Source organism: Ranitomeya variabilis, chromosome 1 (assembly GCF_051348905.1).
Source record: "Ranitomeya variabilis isolate aRanVar5 chromosome 1, aRanVar5.hap1, whole genome shotgun sequence".
Taxonomy (NCBI): Eukaryota; Metazoa; Chordata; class Amphibia; order Anura; family Dendrobatidae; genus Ranitomeya; species Ranitomeya variabilis.
Window position 1 is genome coordinate 1,159,655,667 of NC_135232.1, and position 19,494 is coordinate 1,159,675,160.

Genomic DNA, 19,494 nt, shown 5'->3' on the forward strand with positions numbered 1-19,494 from the left:
TCTGACAGTGTGGGAACCGCAGCTGTCTGACCGGGGGTAATGATCTTACTGCTGATCACAGCCCGGTTTGCCATGCTGTCATGACGCGTGGCAAACAACAGATGTTTGAGGCCCCTATTCATCTGACTAGGGTCCGGTTCCGGGTACTGTTCTGGTACCTAAAAATAACTTTTTAGATGTTCGGCAGAACCTGCCGGACACAAACATTTTCAGGTTCTCCAATTACTAGTGAGTTGTGAAGGGTTTCCACTATTTAGGCACATCAGGGTTTCTCCAAACATGGACAAGGCGTCCGCTGTAGATTCCAGACAATTATGAGTTCAAAAAGTCAACCGGTGCTCCCTCCCTTCCTAGCCCTGCCGAGTGCCCAAACAGTGGTTTCTCCAACATATTAGGTATGAGCATATGAAGGGTTAATGAACTTCTTGAATGTGGTTTTGAACACCTTGAGGGGTGCAGTTTTTAGAATGGTGTCATTTTGGGGTATTTTCTATCATATAGACCCCTCAAAGTCACTTCAATATGAGTTGGTCCCTAGAAAAAAATGGTTTTGTAAATTTTGTTGGAAAAATGAGAAGTCACTGGTCAATTTTTAACCCTCATAGCTTCCTAACAAAAGAAAATCAAAAATTGTACTGATGTAAAGTAGACATGTGGGAAATGTTATTTATTTACTATTTTGTGTAACACCATGCTCTAACTTAAGGGCATAAAAATGAAAATTGTGAAATTGTTGCCAAGGCTACCTCAATGGACAGATTAAAAAAAGTTATGGCAACTGAAAAGTGGGGATAGAAAACAATAAAAATATCCAGGTGAACACTTGTACCCCAGGACATGAATAAAGATTTCTGCAGACAATCAAATGTGTATTTGTTTTGTAAGATTTATTAGAATTTGATGGAATACAGCAGGATCGGCTCATTGTACAGAAATCAGCGTGACATTTGTGACTGCACAGCATATAATGGGCGGAAAGATACAACTATTCTCTGCAAGATCATTTAGTAATGTCTGAGTTGCAATTAGTGGAATCATGAAAAGTAATCCATTATTTCAATGCAAATGTTGGCGATTGGGAGGCATACAGTATAACTAGCTCATTTTAGCTCATGCGCAGCAAGTGGTTATGGGAAAATCACTGTCAGTCATTAGCAGGATTCTCAATTCTCAAAGTCAGAGACAAAAGCTACAGGAAATAAGCAAAGGGAAGCTGCAGGAAGTAAGAAGTAAAGGGAAGCTGCAGGAAATAAGAAGTAAAGGGAAGCTGCAGGAAGTAAGAAGTAAAGGGAAGTTGCAGGAAATAAGACGTAAAGGGAAGCTGCAGGAAATAAGACGTAAAGGGAAGCTGCAGGAAACAAGAAGTAAAGGGAAGCTGCAGGAAATAAGACGTAAAGAGAAGCTGCAGGAAACAAGAAGTAAAGGGAAGCTGCAGGAAAAAAGAAGTAAAGGGAAGCTGCAGGAAATAAGAAGTAAAGAGAAGCTGCAGGAAATAAGAAACAAAAGGGAAGCTGCTGGAAATAAGAAGCAAAGGGAAGCTGCAGGAAATAAGAAGCAAAGGGAAGCTTCAGGAAATAAGACGTAAAGGGAAGCTGCAGGAAATAAGAAGCAAAAGGAAGCTGCAGGAAATAAGAAGTAAAGGGAAGCTGCAGGAAATAAGAAGTAAAGGGAAGCTGCAGTCCCTAAGGCTACAGATATTATCTAAAACAAAGAAATTTATAAATGTTATAGTTAAATCCCAAATTTTCAGCAAAACCCACATAATTGTCATTTGCATGAACTGGAGGTGACTTTTTATAGATCTTTCCATCATTCTTATCTACACTCCACAGATTCCCATCAGGACTGAAAGCCATGAAGTGGGTGAGTCTCAGCCAGCCTCCTGTGCCAACTTTAGTGGTTGACGCCAGCCAATTCCCGGGTGCGGTGGGTGGATTTCCCTTCACGAAGCTGTCATCTTTGCACACAGCATACAGAGTGCCATTTGGGTGGAAGAACAGAGCTTCGTACTGGTTCCAGTTTCCACACCCGATTCTGGTGGCTACACAGTCGCGCCAGCATACGTTTTCGTTGTCAGGCTTCGGACCCTTGTACAAGTCTCCATTACATGTTGCTCCATAGAAAGTTCCATTCGGATGGAAGAAAATGATCTTAAATTCATCCCATCCACATTTCCCGACTCTTCTGGCAGCACAAAACCAGTCGGTGTCTTTATTGGAAGACAGTGGCCCCGTGTACAGATCTCCATCCCGGACACAGAACAGGGAGCCATCAGGACTGCAGGCAATCTTACTGATATTATTCACTTTCCCACACACCGGCGTTCTTGCATTAAAATCATCAAGATAGGCTTTCGGAACAGGTCCGATCTTCAGATTGAAGTCTTTAGTGACCACCAGCAGCTGAGGCTCTACAATTGGATTATAAAACACATAAGTGTAAGGCTGTAATTCTGCCTGTAGTGAGCGATAAAACTTTATAAACTCTTGTATAACTGCAAAATAAAACCCATGAAAATGAAAGAGATGAACAGATGATACATTTATACATTGCAGTTGTCTTAGAGACAAGGTGATATTTTCAATGGTAAGTCCAAAAGACGTAGCTGCAATTCGTGTTCTATCATTATTCTCGATGAGAAAATTTGCCAAAATTCCGAATCGGCTGTACAATCAAGTATGACAAGGAAATTTTCATCAGATTTATTCTATGTGAATCAAATGCACATTAAATGCTCTGCGGGGCTATTATACTGTGTGTGGGGGACTATGGAGCCAACATACTGAGTTGGAGGCTGTGGGGCCATAATACTGTGTTTGAGGTTGTGGAGGACATTATACTGTGTGGTTAAGGCTGCGTGGCATCATGTTGTGTAAGGAAGGCTGTGAGGACCATCATATTATGTAAGGGACTAGTAGTCCATTATACTGTTGGGGAGGCTGTGGGAACCATCATACTGTGTGTTTGGGACTGTGGACCCATCATAATTTGAGTGGCTGTGGGACTATCTTACCATGTGTTTGTGACTGTGGGGCCATCATACTGTGTGGGAGGCTGGGATGGCAATCATTCTTGGTGCAGGGGTTATAATACTTTATGTGGAGCACTGAGGGGGCTGTCATACTAAATGTTGGGTGCTGCTGAGATTATCAAACTATGTGAGTTGTCGTGGGGGTCATAATACTGCATGGAAGGCTGTGGGGGCCAACTTATTGTGTGCTAGGGACTGTAGGCCTATCTTATTGTGTGGGAGGCTGTGGTGACCATCATACTATGTACAGGGGTTATCATATTAGGTGTGGGAGCTCTTTGGGCCATCATGCTATGTGTGGGATGCTGTTGAGATGATCATACACTGTGAGGGGCTGTGAGAGCCATAATACTTGGTGGGAGGCTGCAGGGGACATCATACTATGTGTGAGGGTCTCTGGAAGGCATTCTACTGTGTTGTGACTGTGGGGTCCATCATACTGTGTGGATGGCCGACAGGGCCAGCATACTATGACGGGGGATGATGGGGCGGCCATACTACATGGATGTAGGGTCACCATACTATGTGATGGGCTGTTTGTTCATCATGCTGTGTAGGAGTCTGTTGGGCCATTATACTGTGTGAGGGCTATTATACTGTGTGGGAGGGTGTGCACCCATCAAATTTAGTGTTTGGGCATCTTACTGTATGTAAGGAACTGTGAGACCATCATACTGTGTGGAGAGCTGTAGGGGCTATCATATATTGTGGTGGAGATTGTGGGGATCATCTATATATATAATTGTCTAAGGGTCTGTTTGTCTGTAACCGAAATCCCGCGTCACTGATTCTTCGCGCCCGGCGACCTCGACCAATCAGCGTTCATAAATAAACTGCATACATATACTAGAACGAGAATAACATGAAGGACAGTCTGTGAGGGAAAGAATAACGTGGATGACAGTCTGTGAGGGAGAGAATAACATGGAGAACAGTCTGTGAGGGAGAGAATAACATGGAGGACAGTCTGTGAGGGAGAGAATAACATGAAGGACAGTCTGTGAGGGAGAGAATAACATGAAGGACAGTCTGTGAGGGAGAGAATAACATGGAGGACAGTCTGTGAGGGAGAGAATAACATGGAGAACAGTCTGTGAGGGAGAGAATAACATGGAGGACAGTCTGTGAGGGAGAGAATAACATGAAGGACAGTCTGTGAGGGAGAGAATAACATGAAGGACAGTCTGTGAGGGAGAGAATAACATGGAGGACAGTCTGTGAGGGAGAGAATAACATGGAGGGCAGTCTGTGAGGGAGAGAATAACATTGAGGACAGTCTGTGAGGGAGAGAATAACATGGAGGTCAGTCTGTGAGGGAGAGAATAACATGGAGGACAGTCTGAGGGAGAGAATAACATGGAGGACAGTCTGTGAGGCAGAGAATAACATGGAGGATAGTCTGTGAGTGAGAGAATAACATGGAGGATAGTCTGTGAGGGAGAGAATAACATGGAGGACAGTCTGAGGGAGAGAATAACATGGAGGACAGTCTGTGAGGCAGAGAATAACATGGAGGATAGTCTGTGAGGCAGAGAATAACATGGAGGATAGTCTGTGAGTGAGAGAATAACATGGAGGATAGTCTGTGAGGGAGAGAATAACATGGAGGACAGTCTGAGGGAGAGAATAACATGGAGGACAGTCTGTGAGGCAGAGAATAACATGGAGGATAGTCTGTGAGTGAGAGAATAACATGAAGAACAGTCTGTGAGGGAGAGAATAACATGGAGAACAGTCTGTGAGGGAGAGAATAACATGGAGGACAGTCTGTGAGGGAGAGAATAACATGAAGGACAGTCTGTGAGGGAGAGAATAACATTGGGAACATTCTGTGAGGGAGAGAATAACATGGAGGTCAGTCTGTGAGGGAGAGAATAACATGGAGGACAGTCTGTGAGGGAGAGAATAACATGGAGGACAGTCTGAGGGAGAGAATAACATGGAGGACAGTCTGTGAGGCAGAGAATAACATGGAGGACAGTCTGTGAGGGAGAGAATAACATGGAGGACAGTCTGTGAGGGAGAGAATAACATTGAGGACAGTCTGTGAGGGAGAGAATAACATGGAGGTCAGTCTGTGAGGGAGAGAATAACATGGAGGACAGTCTGAGGGAGAGAATAACATGGAGGACAGTCTGTGAGGCAGAGAATAACATGGAGGATAGTCTGTGAGTGAGAGAATAACATGGAGGATAGTCTGTGAGGGAGAGAATAACATGAAGAACAGTCTGTGAGGGAGAGAATAACATGGAGAACAGTCTGTGAGGGAGAGAATAACATGGAGGACAGTCTGTGAGGGAGAGAATAACATGAAGGACAGTCTGTGAGGGAGAGAATAACATTGGGAACATTCTGTGAGGGAGAGAATAACATGGAGGTCAGTCTGTGAGGGAGAGAATAACATGGAGGACAGTCTGTGAGGGAGAGAATAACATGGAGGACAGTCTGAGGGAGAGAATAACATGGAGGACAGTCTGTGAGGCAGAGAATAACATGGAGGACAGTCTGTGAGGGAGAGAATAACATGGAGGACAGTCTGTGAGGGAGAGAATAACATGAAGAACAGTCTGTGAGGGAGAGAATAACATGGAGAACAGTCTGTGAGGGAGAGAATAACATGGAGGACAGTCTGTGAGGGAGAGAATAACATGGAGGACAGTCTGTGAGGGAGAGAATAACATTGAGAACATTCTGTGAGGGAGAGAATAACATGGAGGTCAGTCTGTGAGGGAGAGAATAACATGGAGGACAGTCTGTGAGGGAGAGAATAACATGGAGGACAGTCTGAGGGAGAGAATAACATGAAGAACAGTCTGTGAGGGAGAGAATAACATGGAGAACAGTCTGTGAGGGAGAGAATAACATGGAGGACAGTCTGTGAGGGAGAGAATAACATGGAGGACAGTCTGTGAGGGAGAGAATAACATTGAGAACATTCTGTGAGGGAGAGAATAACATGGAGGTCAGTCTGTGAGGGAGAGAATAACATGGAGGACAGTCTGTGAGGGAGAGAATAACATGGAGGACAGTCTGAGGGAGAGAATAACATGGAGGACAGTCTGTGAGGCAGAGAATAACATGGAGGACAGTCTGTGAGGGAGAGAATAACATGGAGGACAGTCTGTGAGGGAGATAATAACATGAAGAACAGTCTGTGAGGGAGAGAATAACATGGAGAACAGTCTGTGAGGGAGAGAATAACATGGAGGACAGTCTGTGAGGGAGAGAATAACATGAAGGACAGTCTGTGAGGGAGAGAATAAAATGGAGGACAGTCTGTGAGGGAGAGAATAACATGGAGAACAGTCTGTGAGGGAGAGAATAACATGGAGGACAGTCTGAGGGAGAGAATAACATGGAGGACAGTCTGTGAGGCAGAGAATAACATGGAGGACAGTCTGTGAGGGAGAGAATAACATGGAGGACAGTCTGTGAGGGAGAGAATAACATGGAGGACAGTCTGTGAGGGAGAGAATAACATTGAGAACTGTTATGACCCCAATGGCAGAGGGTCTGAGGAATAATTGCTAAGTCTGCAAACACAGAAAACCAGCTCATAGGGCAGTGGTAACTGGGCTGACCATATATCTAATCCTAGCACCACAAATACCAGCAGCCGGGGAACGTTCCTACGTTGATCCTAGACGTCTCGCGCCAGCCGGAGAACTAACTAACCCTAGAAGGGAAAAGAAAGACCTTTCTTGCCTCCAGAGAAAATACCCCAAAAGTAGGATAGAAGCCCCCAACAAATAATAACGGTGAGGTAAGAGGAAAAGACAAACATAAGAATGAGCTAGGTATTTAGCAAAGAGAGGCCCACTAGCTAATAGCAGAATATAGAAAGATAACTTATATGGTCAGCAAAAAACCCTATCAAAAATATCCACACTGGAAATTCAAGAACCCCCGAACCGTCTAACGGCCCGGGGGGAGAACACCAGCCCCCTAGAGCTTCCAGCAAGGTCAGGAATCACATTTAGTACAAGCTGGACAAAAATGAGAGCAAGCAAATAACCCAAAAAACAAAGAAGCAGGACTTAGCTTAATTTTGCACGAACCAGGACCAGCAGATAGGAGCAAACAGAATGTGTCTGATTACAACGATGCCAGGCACTGGACTAAGGTTCCAGGAGGTTTATATAGCAACACCCCTGAACTAACGACCCAGCTGGGTGCAAACTGAGGGAAGAAAATCCCAGAGTCATATCACTAGTAACCACAAGAGGGAACCAAAAAGTCTAATTCACAACAGAGAACATTCTGTGAGGGAGAGAATAACATGGAGGTCAGTCTGTGAGGGAGAGAATAACATGGAGGACAGTCTGTGAGGGAGAGAATAACATGGAGGACAGTCTGAGGGAGAGAATAACATGGAGGACAGTCTGTGAGGCAGAGAATAACATGGAGGACAGTCTGTGAGGGAGAGAATAACATGGAGGACAGTCTGTGAGGGAGAGAATAACATGAAGAACAGTCTGTGAGGGAGAGAATAACATGGAGAACAGTCTGTGAGGGAGAGAATAACATGGAGGACAGTCTGTGAGGGAGAGAATAACATGAAGGACAGTCTGTGAGGGAGAGAATAACATGGAGGACAGTCTGTGAGGGAGAGAATAACATGGAGAACAGTCTGTGAGGGAGAGAATAACATGGAGGACAGTCTGAGGGAGAGAATAACATGGAGGACAGTCTGTGAGGCAGAGAATAACATGGAGGACAGTCTGTGAGGGAGAGAATAACATGGAGGACAGTCTGTGAGGGAGAGAATAACATGGAGAACAGTCTGTGAAGGAGAGAATAACATGGAGAGCAGTCTGTGAGGGAGGGAATAACATGGAGGTCAGTCTGTAAGGGAGAGAATAACATGGAGAACAGTCTGTGAAGGAGAGAATAACATGGAGAACAGTCTGTGAGGGAGAGAATAACATGGAGGACAGTCTGAGGGAGAGAATAACATGGAGGACAGTGTGTGTGGGCGAGAATAACATGGAGGACAGTCTGTGAGGGAGAGAATAACATGGAGAACAGTCTGTGAGGGAGAGAATAACATGGAGGACAGTCTGAGGGAGAGAATAACATGGAGGACAGTCTGTGAGGGAGAGAATAACATGGAGAAAGAACAGTCTGTGAAGGAGAGAATAACATGGAGAACAGTCTGTGAGGGAGAGAATAACATGGAGGACAGTCTGAGGGACAGAATAACATGGAGGAAAGTCTGTGTGGGCGAGAATAACATGGAGGACAGTCTGTGAGGGAGAGAATAACATGGAGGACAGTCTGTGAGGGAGAGAATAACATGGAGAACAGTCTGTGAGGGAGAGAATAACATGGAGGACAGTCTGAGGGAGAGAATAACATGGAGGACAGTCTGTGAGGCAGAGAATAACATGGAGGACAGTCTGTGAGGGAGAGAATAACATGGAGGACAGTCTGTGAGGGAGAGAATAACATGGAGAACAGTCTGTGAAGGAGAGAATAACATGGAGAACAGTCTGTGAGGGAGGGAATAACATGGAGGTCAGTCTGTGAGGGAGAGAATAACATGGAGAACAGTCTGTGAAGGAGAGAATAACATGGAGAACAGTCTGTGAGGGAGAGAATAACATGGAGGACAGTCTGAGGGAGAGAATAACATGGAGGACAGTGTGTGTGGGCGAGAATAACATGGAGGACAGTCTGTGAGGGAGAGAATACCATGGAGAACAGTCTGTGAGGGAGAGAATAACATGGAGGACAGTCTGAGGGAGAGAATAACATGGAGGACAGTCTGTGAGGGAGAGAATAACATGGAGAAAGAACAGTCTGTGAAGGAGAGAATAACATGGAGAACAGTCTGTGAGGGAGAGAATAACATGGAGGACAGTCTGAGGGACAGAATAACATGGAGGAAAGTCTGTGTGGGCGAGAATAACATGGAGGACAGTCTGTGAGGGAGAGAATAACATGGAGGACAGTCTGTGAGGGAGAGAATAACATGGAGAACAGTCTGTGAGGGAGAGAATAACATGGAGGACAGTCTGAGGGAGAGAATAACATGGAGGACAGTCTGTGAGGCAGAGAATAACAGAGAACAGTCTGTGAGGGAGAGAATAACATGGAGGACAGTCTGTAAGGGAGAGAATAACATGGAGGACAGTCTGTGAGGGAGAGAATAACATGGAGGACAGTCTGTGAGGGAGAGAATAACATGGAGGACAGTCTGTGAGGGAGAGAATAACATGGAGGACAGTCTGAGGGAGAGAATACCATGGAGGACAGTCTGTGTGGGCGAGAATAACATGGAGCACAGTCTGTGAGGGAGAGAATAACATGGAGGACAGTCTGAGGGAGAGAATAACATGGAGGACAGTCTGAGGGAGAGAATAACATGGAGGACAGTCTGTGTGGGCGAAAATAACATGGAGCACAGTCTGTGAGGGAGAGAATAACATGGAGGTCAGTCTGTGAGAGAGAGAATAACATGGAGAACAGTCTGTGAGGGAGAGAATAACATGGAGGACAGTCTGAGGGAGAGAATAACATGGAGGACAGTCTGTGAGGGAGAGAATAACATGAAGGACAGTCTGTGAGGGAGAGAATAACATGGAGGACAGTCTGTGAGGGAGAGAATAACATGGAGAACAATCTGTGAGGGAGAAAGTAACATGGAGGACAGTCTGTGAGGGAGAGAATAACACGGAGGACAGTCTGTGAGGGAGAGAATAACATGGAGGACAGTCTGTGAGGGAGAGAATAACATGAAGGACAGTCTGTGAGGGAGAGAATAACATGGAGGACAGTCTGTGAGGGAGAGAATAACATGGAGGACAGTCTGTGAGGGAGAAAGTAACATGGAGGACAGTCTGTGAGGGAGAGAATAACACGGAGGACAGTCTGTGAGGGAGAGAATAACATGGAGAACACTCTGTGAGGGAGATAATAAACACGGCTTCACTGATAATGTATATATTTTACCCGGAAAATTCTGAGTATTCATTGCATTATTCTTAAATCTTTATAAATAAACTACATACATATTCTAGAATACCCGATGTGTTAGAATTGGGCCACCATCTAGTACTATATAAGAGGCATTGTGGGCCATTATATTGTTTGTGGAGGCCATCATACTATATGTGGTAGCATCACACTGTATGGGGAACTGTGGGGGCATCTGGGGATATTATTACTTTTTAGGGACATGCAGAAAGATATTCAATGTTAAGAGGTCACTTAGAAGACAGCCTTACATTTAGGGACACTCAGGATATTGCAACTGTCTAAGGAACATATGGAAGGGTTTATTACTTTCTAGGACACTCACAGAAGGAAATCAAATTTTTTTAAGCTGTAATTTTACCATATAGAGGGAACAGACAGAGTTTTACTATATAAGGGGCACAGTGGTGGCATTATTATGTGGGGCAGTAAGAGGAGCCGTTATTGTACCACACAGGAGGTGCAGTAATAGGGACACATACGGCAGCAGCGGTTCAGTATTGGGGTATCAGGTGCAGTAATAGGGACACATACGGCAGTAGCGGCTCAGTATTGGGGTATCAGGGGCAGTAATAGGGACACATACGGCAGCAGCGGCTCAGTATTGGGGTATCAGGTGCAGTAATAGGGACACATACGGCAGCAGCAGCTCAGTATTGGGGTATCAGGTGCAGTAATAGGGACACATACGGCAGCAGTGGCTCAGTATTGTGGTATCAGGGGCAGTAATAAGGACACATACGGCAGCAGCGGCTCAGTATTGGGGTATCAGGGGCAGTAATAGGGACACATACGGCAGCAGCGGCTCAGTATTGGGGTATCAGGGGCAGTAATAGGGACACATACGGCAGCAGCGGCTCAGTATTGGGGTATGAGGTGCTGTAATAGGGACACATACGGCAGCAGCGGCTCAGTATTGGGGTATCAGGTGCAGTAATAGGTACACATACGGCAGCAGAGGCTCAGTATTGGGGTATCAGGTGCAGTAATAGGGACACATACGGCAGCAGAGGCTCAGTATTGGGGTATCAGGGGCAGTAATAGGGACACATACGGCAGCAGCGGCTCAGTATTGGGGTATCGGGTGCAGTAATAGGTACACATACGGCAGCAGAGGCTCAGTATTGGGGTATCAGGTGCAGTAATAGGGACACATACGGCAGCAGAGGCTCAGTATTGGGGTATCAGGTGCAGTAATAGGGACACATACGGCAGCAGTGGCTCAGTATTGGGGTATCAGGGGCAGTAATAGGGACACATATGGCAGCAGCGGCTCAGTATTGGGGTATCAGGTGCAGTAATAGGGACACATACGGCAGCAGCGGCTCAGTATTGGGGTATCAGGTGCAGTAATAGGGACACATACGGCAGTAGCGGCTCAGTATTGGGGTATCAGGGGCAGTAATAGGGACACATACGGCAGCAGCGGCTCAGTATTGGGGTATCAGGTGCAGTAATAAGGACACATAAGGCAGCAGCGGCTCAGTATTGGGGTATCAGGTGCAGTAATAAGGACACATACGGCAGCAGCGGCTCAGTATTGGGGTATCAGGTGCAGTAATAAGGACACATACGGCAGCAGCGGCTCAGTATTGGGGTATCAGGGGTAGTAATAGGGACACATACGGCAGCAGCGGCTCAGTATTGGGGTATCAGGTGCAGTAATAGGGACACATACGGCAGCAGCGGCTCAGTATTGGGGTATCAGGTGCAGTAATAGGGACACATACGGCAGCAGCGGCTCAGTATTGGGGTATCAGGTGCAGTAATAGGGACACATACGGCAGCAGCGGCTCAGTATTGGGGTATCAGGGGCAGTAATAGGGACACATACGGCAGCAGCGGCTCAGTATTGGGGTATCTGGTGCAGTAATAGGGACACATATGGCAGCAGAGGCTCAGTATCGGGGTATCAGATGCAGTAATAGGGACACATACGGCAGCAGCGGCTCAGTATTGGGTATCAGGGGCAGTAATAGGGACACATATGGCAGCAGCGGCTCAGTATTGGGGTATCAGGTGCAGTAATAGGGACACATACGGCAGCAGTGGCTCAGTATTGGGGTATCAGGTGCAGTAATACGGACACATACGGCAGCAGCGGCTCAGTATTGGGGTATCATGTGCAGTAATAAGGACACATATGGCAGCAGCGGCTCAGTATTGGGGTATCAGGGGCAGTAATAGGGACACATACGGCAGCAGTGGCTCAGTATTGGGGTATCAGGTGCAGTAATAGGGACACATACGGCAGCAGCGGCTCAGTATTGGGGTATCAGGTGCAGTAATACGGACACATACGGCAGCAGCGGCTCAGTATTGGGGTATCAGGGGCAGTAATATGGACACATACGGCAGCAGAGGCTCAGTATTGGGGTATCAGGTGCAGTAATAAGGACACATAGGGCAGCAGCGGCTCAGTATTGGGGTATCAGGTGCAGTAATAGGGACACATACGGCAGCAGCGGCTCAGTATTGGGGTATCAGGTGCAGTAATAGGGACACATACGGCAGCAGAGGCTCAGTATTGGGGTATCAGGTGCAGTAATAAGGACACATACGGCAGCAGAGGCTCAGTATTGGGGTATCAGGTGCAGTAATAAGGACACATACGGCAGCAGCTCAGTATTGGGGTATCAGGGGCAGTAATAAGGACACATACGGCAGCACCGGCTCAGTATTGGGGTATCAGGTGCAGTAATAGGGACACATACGGCAGCAGAGGCTCAGTATTGGGGTATCAGGTGCAGTAACATGGACACATACGGCAGCAGCGGCTCAGTATTGGGGTATCAGGGGCAGTAATATGGACACATACGGCAGCAGCGCCTCAGTATTGGGGTATCAGGTGCAGTAATAAGGACACATACGGCAGCAGCGGCACAGTATTGGGTTATCAGGGGCAGTAATAGGGACACATACGGCAGCAGCGGCTCAGTATTGGGGTATCAGGTGTAGTAATAGGGACACATACGGCAGGAGCGGCTCAGTATTGGGGTATCAGGGGCAGTAATAGGGACACATACGGCAGCAGCGGCTCAGTATTGGGGTATCAGGGGCAGTAATAGGGACACATACGGCAGCAGCGGCTCAGTATTGGGGTATCAGGGGCAGTAATAGGGACACATACAGCAGCAGCGGCTCAGTATTGGGCTATCAGGTGCAGTAATAGGGACACATACGGCAGCAGAGGCTCAGTATTGGGGTATCAGGGGCAGTAATAGGGACACATACGGCAGCAGCGGCTCAGTATTGGGGTATCAGGTGCAGTAATAAGGACACATACGGCAGCAGCGGCTCAGTATTGAGGTATCAGGTGCAGTAATAAGGACACATACGGCAGCAGTGGCTCAGTATTGGGGTATCAGGGGCAGTAATAGGGACACATACGGCAGCAGAGGCTCAGTATTGGGGTATCAGGTGCAGTAATAGGGACACATACGGCAGCAGCTCAGTATTGGGGTATCAGGGGCAGTAATAGGGACACATACGGCAGCAGCGGCTCAGTATTGGGGTATCAGGTGCAGTAATAGGGTCACATACGGCAGCAGCGGCTCAGTATTGGGGTATCAGGGGCAGTAATAGGGACACACGGCAGCAGCGGCTCAGTATTGGGGTATCAGGGGCAGTAATAAGGACACATACGGCAGCAGCGGCTCAGTATTGGGGTATCAGGTGCAGTAATAGGGACACATACGGCAGCAGCAGCTCAGTATTGGGGTATGAGGTGCAGTAATAGGGACACATACGGCAGCAGCTCAGTATTGGGGTATCAGGTGCAGTAATAGGGACACATACGGCAGCAGCGGCTCAGTATTGGGGTATCAGGGGCAGTAATAGGGACACATACGGCAGCAGCGGCTCAGTATTGGGGTATCAGGTGCAGTAATAAGGACACATACGGCAGCAGCGGCTCAGTATTGGGGTATCAGGGGCAGTAATAGGGACACATATGGCAGCAGCGGCTCAGTATTGGGGTATCAGGGGCAGTAATAGGGACACATACGGCAGCAGCGGCTCAGTATTGGGGTATCAGGGGTAGTAATAGGGACACATACGGCAGCAGCGGCTCAGTATTGGGGTATCAGGTGCCGTAATAGGGACACATACGGCAGTAGCGGCTCAGTATTGGGGTATCAGGTGCAGTAATAGGGTCACATACGGCAGCAGCGGCTCAGTATTCGGGTATCAGGTGCAGTAATAGGGACACATACGGCAGCAGCGGCTCAGTATTGGGGTATCAGGTGCAGTAATAGGGACACATACGGCAGCAGCGGCTCAGTATTGGGGTATCAGGGGCAGTAATAGGGACACATACGGCAGCAGCTTAGTATTGGGGTATCAGGGGCAGTAATAGGGACACATAGGCAGCAGCGGCTCAGTATTGGGGTATCAGGTGCAGTAATAGGGACACATACGGCAGCAGAGGCTCAGTATTGGGGTATCAGGTGCAGTAATAGGGACACATAGGCAGCAGCGGCTCAGTATTGGGGTATCAGGTGCAGTAATAGGGACACATACGGCAGCAGCGGCTCAGTATTGGGGTATCAGGTGCAGTAATAAGGACACATACGGCAGCAGAGGCTCAGTATTGGGGTATCAGGTGCAGTAATAAGGACACATACGGCAGCAGCGGCTCAGTATTGGGGTATCAGGTGTAGTAATAGGGACACATACGGCAGCAGCGGCTCAGTATTGGGGTATCAGGTGTAGTAATAGGGACACATACGGCAGCAGAGGCTCAGTATTGAGGTATCAGGGGCAGTAATAGGGACACATACGGCAGCAGTGGCTCAGTATTGGGGTATTAGGTGCAGTAATAGGGTCACATACGGCAGCAGAGGCTCAGTATTGGGGTATCAGGTGCAGTAATAGGGTCACATACGGCAGCAGTGGCTCAGTATTGGGGTATCAGGGGCAGTAATAGGGACACATACGGCAGAGGCTCAGTATTGGGGTATCAGGTGCAGTAATAGGGACACATACGGCAGCAGAGGCTCAGTATTGGGGTATCAGGTGCAGTAATAGGGTCACATACGGCAGCAGTGGCTCAGTATTGGGGTATCAGGGGCAGTAATAGGGACACATATGGCAGAGGCTCAGTATTGGGGTATCAGGTGCAGTAATAAGGACACATACGGCAGCAGCGGCTCAGTATTGGGGTATCAGGGGCAGTAATAGGGACACATACGGCAGCAGTGGCTCAGTATTGGGGTATCAGGTGCAGTAATAGGGACACATACGGCAGCAGAGGCTCAGTATTGGGGTATCAGGTGCAGTAATAGGGTCACATACGGCAGCAGTGGCTCAGTATTGGGGTATCAGGGGCAGTAATAGGGACACATACGGCAGAGGCTCAGTATTGGGGTATCAGGTGCAGTAATAGGGACACATACGGCAGCAGCGGCTCAGTATTGGGGTATCAGGGGCAGTAATAGGGACACATACGGCAGCAGAGGCTCAGTATTGGGGTATCAGGGGCAGTAATAGGGACACATACGGCAGCAGCGGCTCAGTATTGGGGTATCAGGTGCAGTAATAAGGACACATACGGCAGCAGCGGCTCAGTATTGGGGTATCAGGTGCAGTAATAAGGACACATACGGCAGCAGCGGCTCAGTATTGGGGTATCAGGGGCAGTAATAGGGACACATGCGCCAGCAGCGGCTCAGTTTTGGGGTATCAGGGGCAGTAATAGGGACACATACGGCAGCAGCGGCTCAGTATTGGGGTATCAGGGGCAGTAATAGGGACACATACGGCAGCAGCGGCTCAGTATTGGGGTATCAGGTGCAGTAATATGGACACATACGGCAGCAGCGGCTCAGTATTGGGGTATCAGGGGCAGTAATAAGGACACATACGGCAGCAGCGGCTCAGTATTGGGGTATCAGGTGCAGTAATAAGGACACATATGGCAGCAGAGGCTCAGTATTGGGGTATCAGGTGCAGTAATAGGGACACATACGGCAGCAGCGGCTCAGTATTGAGGTATCAGGTGCAGTAATAGGGACACATACGGCAGCAGAGGCTCAGTATTGGGGTATCAGGTGCAGTAATAGGGACACATACGGCAGCAGCGGCTCAGTATTGGGGTATCAGGGGCAGTAATAGGGACACATACGGCAGCAGCGGCTCAGTATTGGGGTATCAGGTGCAGTAATAGGGACACATACGGCAGCAGCGGCTCAGTATTGGGGTATCAGGTGCAGTAATAGGGTCACATAAGGCAGCAGGGGCTCAGTATTGAGGTATCAGGGGCAGTAATAGGGACACATACGGCAGCAGCGGCTCAGTATTGGGGTATCAGGTGCAGTAATAGGGACACATACGGCAGCAGCGGCTCAGTATTGGGGTATCAGGTGCAGTAATAGGGACACATACGGCAGCAGAGGCTCAGTATTGGGGTATCAGGTGCAGTAATAGGGTCACATACGGCAGCAGCGGCTCAGTATTGGGGTATCAGGGGCAGTAATAGGGACACATACGGCAGAGGCTCAGTATTGGGGTATCAGGGGCAGTAATAGGGACACATACGGCAGCAGCGGCTCAGTATTGGGGTATCAGGTGCAGTAATAAGGACACATACGGCAGCAGCGGCTCAGTATTGGGGTATCAGGGGCAGTAATAGGGACACATACGGCAGCAGAGGCTCAGTATTGGGATATCAGGTGCAGTAATAGGGACACATACGGCAGCAGCGGCTCAGTATTGGGGTATCAGGTGCAGTAATAGGGGCACATACGGCAGCAGAGGCTCAGTATTGGGGTATCAGGGGCAGTAATAGGGACACATACGGCAGCAGAGGCTCAGTATTGGGGTATCAGGTGCAGTAATAGGGACACATACGGCAGCAGCGGCTCAGTATTGGGGTATCAGGGGCAGTAATAGGGACACATACGGCAGAGGCTCAGTATTGGGGTATCAGGGGCAGTAATAGGGACACATACGGCAGCAGCGGCTCAGTATTGGGGTATCAGGTGCAGTAATAAGGACACATACGGCAGCAGCGGCTCAGTATTGGGGTATCAGGTGCAGTAATAGGGGCACATACGGCAGCAGAGGCTCAGTATTGGGGTATCAGGGGCAGTAATAGGGACACATACGGCAGCAGAGGCTCAGTATTGGGGTATCAGGTGCAGTAATAGGGGCACATACGGCAGCAGAGGCTCAGTATTGGGGTATCAGGGGCAGTAATAGGGACACATACGGCAGCAGAGGCTCAGTATTGGGGTATCAGGTGTAGTAATAGGGACACATACGGCAGCAGCGGCTCAGTATTGTGGTATCAGGGGCAGTAATAGGGACACATACGGCAGCAGAGGCTCAGTATTGGGGTATCAGGGGCAGTAATAGGGACACATACGGCAGCAGAGGCTCAGTATTGGGGTATCAGGGGCAGTAATAGGGACACATACGGCAGCAGAGGCTCAGTATTGGGGTATCAGGGGCAGTAATAGGGACACATACGGCAGCAGAGGCTCAGTATTGGGGTATCAGGTGTAGTAATAGGGACACATACGGCAGCGGCTCAGTATTGGGGTATCAGGGGCAGTAATAGGGACACATACGGCAGCAGAGGCTCAGTATTGGGGTATCAGGTGTAGTAATAGGGACACATACGGCAGCAGAGGCTCAGTATTGGAGTATCAGGTGTAGTAATAGGGACACATATGGCAGCAGCGGCTCAGTATTGGGGTATCAGGTGTAGTAATAGGGACACATACGGCAGCAGAGGCTCAGTATTGGGGTATCAGGGGCAGTAATAAGGACACATATGGCAGCAGCGGCTCAGTATTGGGGTATCAGGTGTAGTAATAGGGACACATACGGCAGCAGAGGCTCAGTATTGGGGTATCAGGGGCAGTAATAAGGACACATACGGCAGTAGCGGCTCAGTATTGGGGTATCAGGGGCAGTAATAAGGACACATACGGCAGCAGCGGCTCAGTATTGGGGTATCAGGGGCAGTAATAGGGACACATACGGCAGCAGAGGCTCAGTATTGGGGTATCAGGGGCAGTAATAAGGACACATATGGCAGCAGCGGCTCAGTATTGGGGTATCAGGTGCAGTAATAGGGACACATACGGCAGCAGAGGCTCAGTATTGGGGTATCAGGTGTAGTAATAAGGACACATATGGCAGCGGCTCAGTATTGGGGTATCAGGGGCAGTAATAGGGACACATACGGCAGCAGAGGCTCAGTATTGGGGTATCAGGTGTAGTAATAGGGACACATATGGCAGCAGCGGCTCAGTATTGGGGTATCAGCAGGATGAGGGGTTTGTGAAGTTTGGGAATAGATGGGATCGGTGCTGGAAGTGTGAGATGGGCAACTGATGAATGAAAAAAGCTTTATTGATCGTGCGCGTACAATTTTTATCCTGTGATTGGTTTAGCTATATGAGCCCTTTTTTTCTGATGCTTTACTTAGATACAAACAGGAAAATGTAACTTTACACGAGTCTAAAACCTCAGAAATAAAAGCAAAACAGTTGAATAGAAATTATGTCGGCAGCTAAAACGCACTAGACACCGGCTCCCCTGACACATTGACTCTCCCCACCACATACAATGACTCCGGGCGGAGACTTACCGGGATCACAGGAGCAGTGACCGCTGTGAGACTGCATCTTATAGATGGAGGCGATGTTCTTCTTGATGTCAGAGAGCAGTTGGCACAAGGACGTGTTCGGATGTGAACTTCCTGGGGACGTGCGGCTCTTTTATACCTGTGTTACCTGCCATCATCCAGTCGCCGTAGACTGCACAGCCCATTATTATAACACAGTGATGCAATGGATTTTCACAAGAACATGATGACTGATAAAGTAAAAGATGTGGAAATAGTCAATATCATAGCAATAAAATATGTTTATGTGCTGGTGAAAATTAGATTGGAGTAAGAGATAGCGCCTCCGAGATTTTTTCTTTATCCTGTTAGTTACATTCACTTTCTACAGTAGGCAATGGAGATAACGCATGTGTGGTCTCTAATCTTCATTCATTGTACAGGTTTGGCGCATGTAGTGATGGGCAGACCCATGGATGTTTTGTTACCGCCGGTGAGAGTGCTGCAGTTCCCACCCTATCACACAGCGTGTGAGCAAGCAGCTGTGACCGGCGGTACAAAGGTTACCGCCAGTCACAGGCATCTGCTGATGAGCGTACTACTGTCATCATCATACGCCTGGTCTCCCTGATAGCAGAAAATGTATACCTGAACTTCTGTATGACGCACAGAACAAAATCCCCTGTAGTTTATCGGATGCTTCTCAACATTTTCTGAATTGCTAAAATGGCGACATTAGTAGCTTCCAGGTTAATGCTGTGGAAAAAGTTCAACCACCCAAAAGGGGAGGTGACAGATCATGATTTTTAAAATATAAAGAAGCATCTGCAATTCTTAAGTTAAATACCAGAATTCCAAATGGTCTGAACATCCGAACAGATCATGTATATTTATTGAATTAATTCATTTA

At 47.9% G+C, this 19,494-nt stretch overlaps 1 protein-coding gene across 1 annotated transcript; it reads right to left on the minus strand.

Moving 5' to 3' along the window:
- Window positions 1-872: 872 nt before the first annotated feature.
- Window positions 873-18,767, minus strand: LOC143793437 (uncharacterized). Its single transcript, XM_077280394.1, has 2 exons — window positions 18,609-18,767; window positions 873-2,410 (listed from the first exon to the last, which is right to left on the minus strand). The coding sequence occupies exons 1-2, from the start codon at window positions 18,643-18,645 to the stop codon at window positions 1,698-1,700; spliced, it is 750 nt and encodes a 249-aa protein (XP_077136509.1). The 5' UTR covers window positions 18,646-18,767; the 3' UTR covers window positions 873-1,697.
- Between the last annotated feature and the right edge of the window lie 727 nt (window positions 18,768-19,494).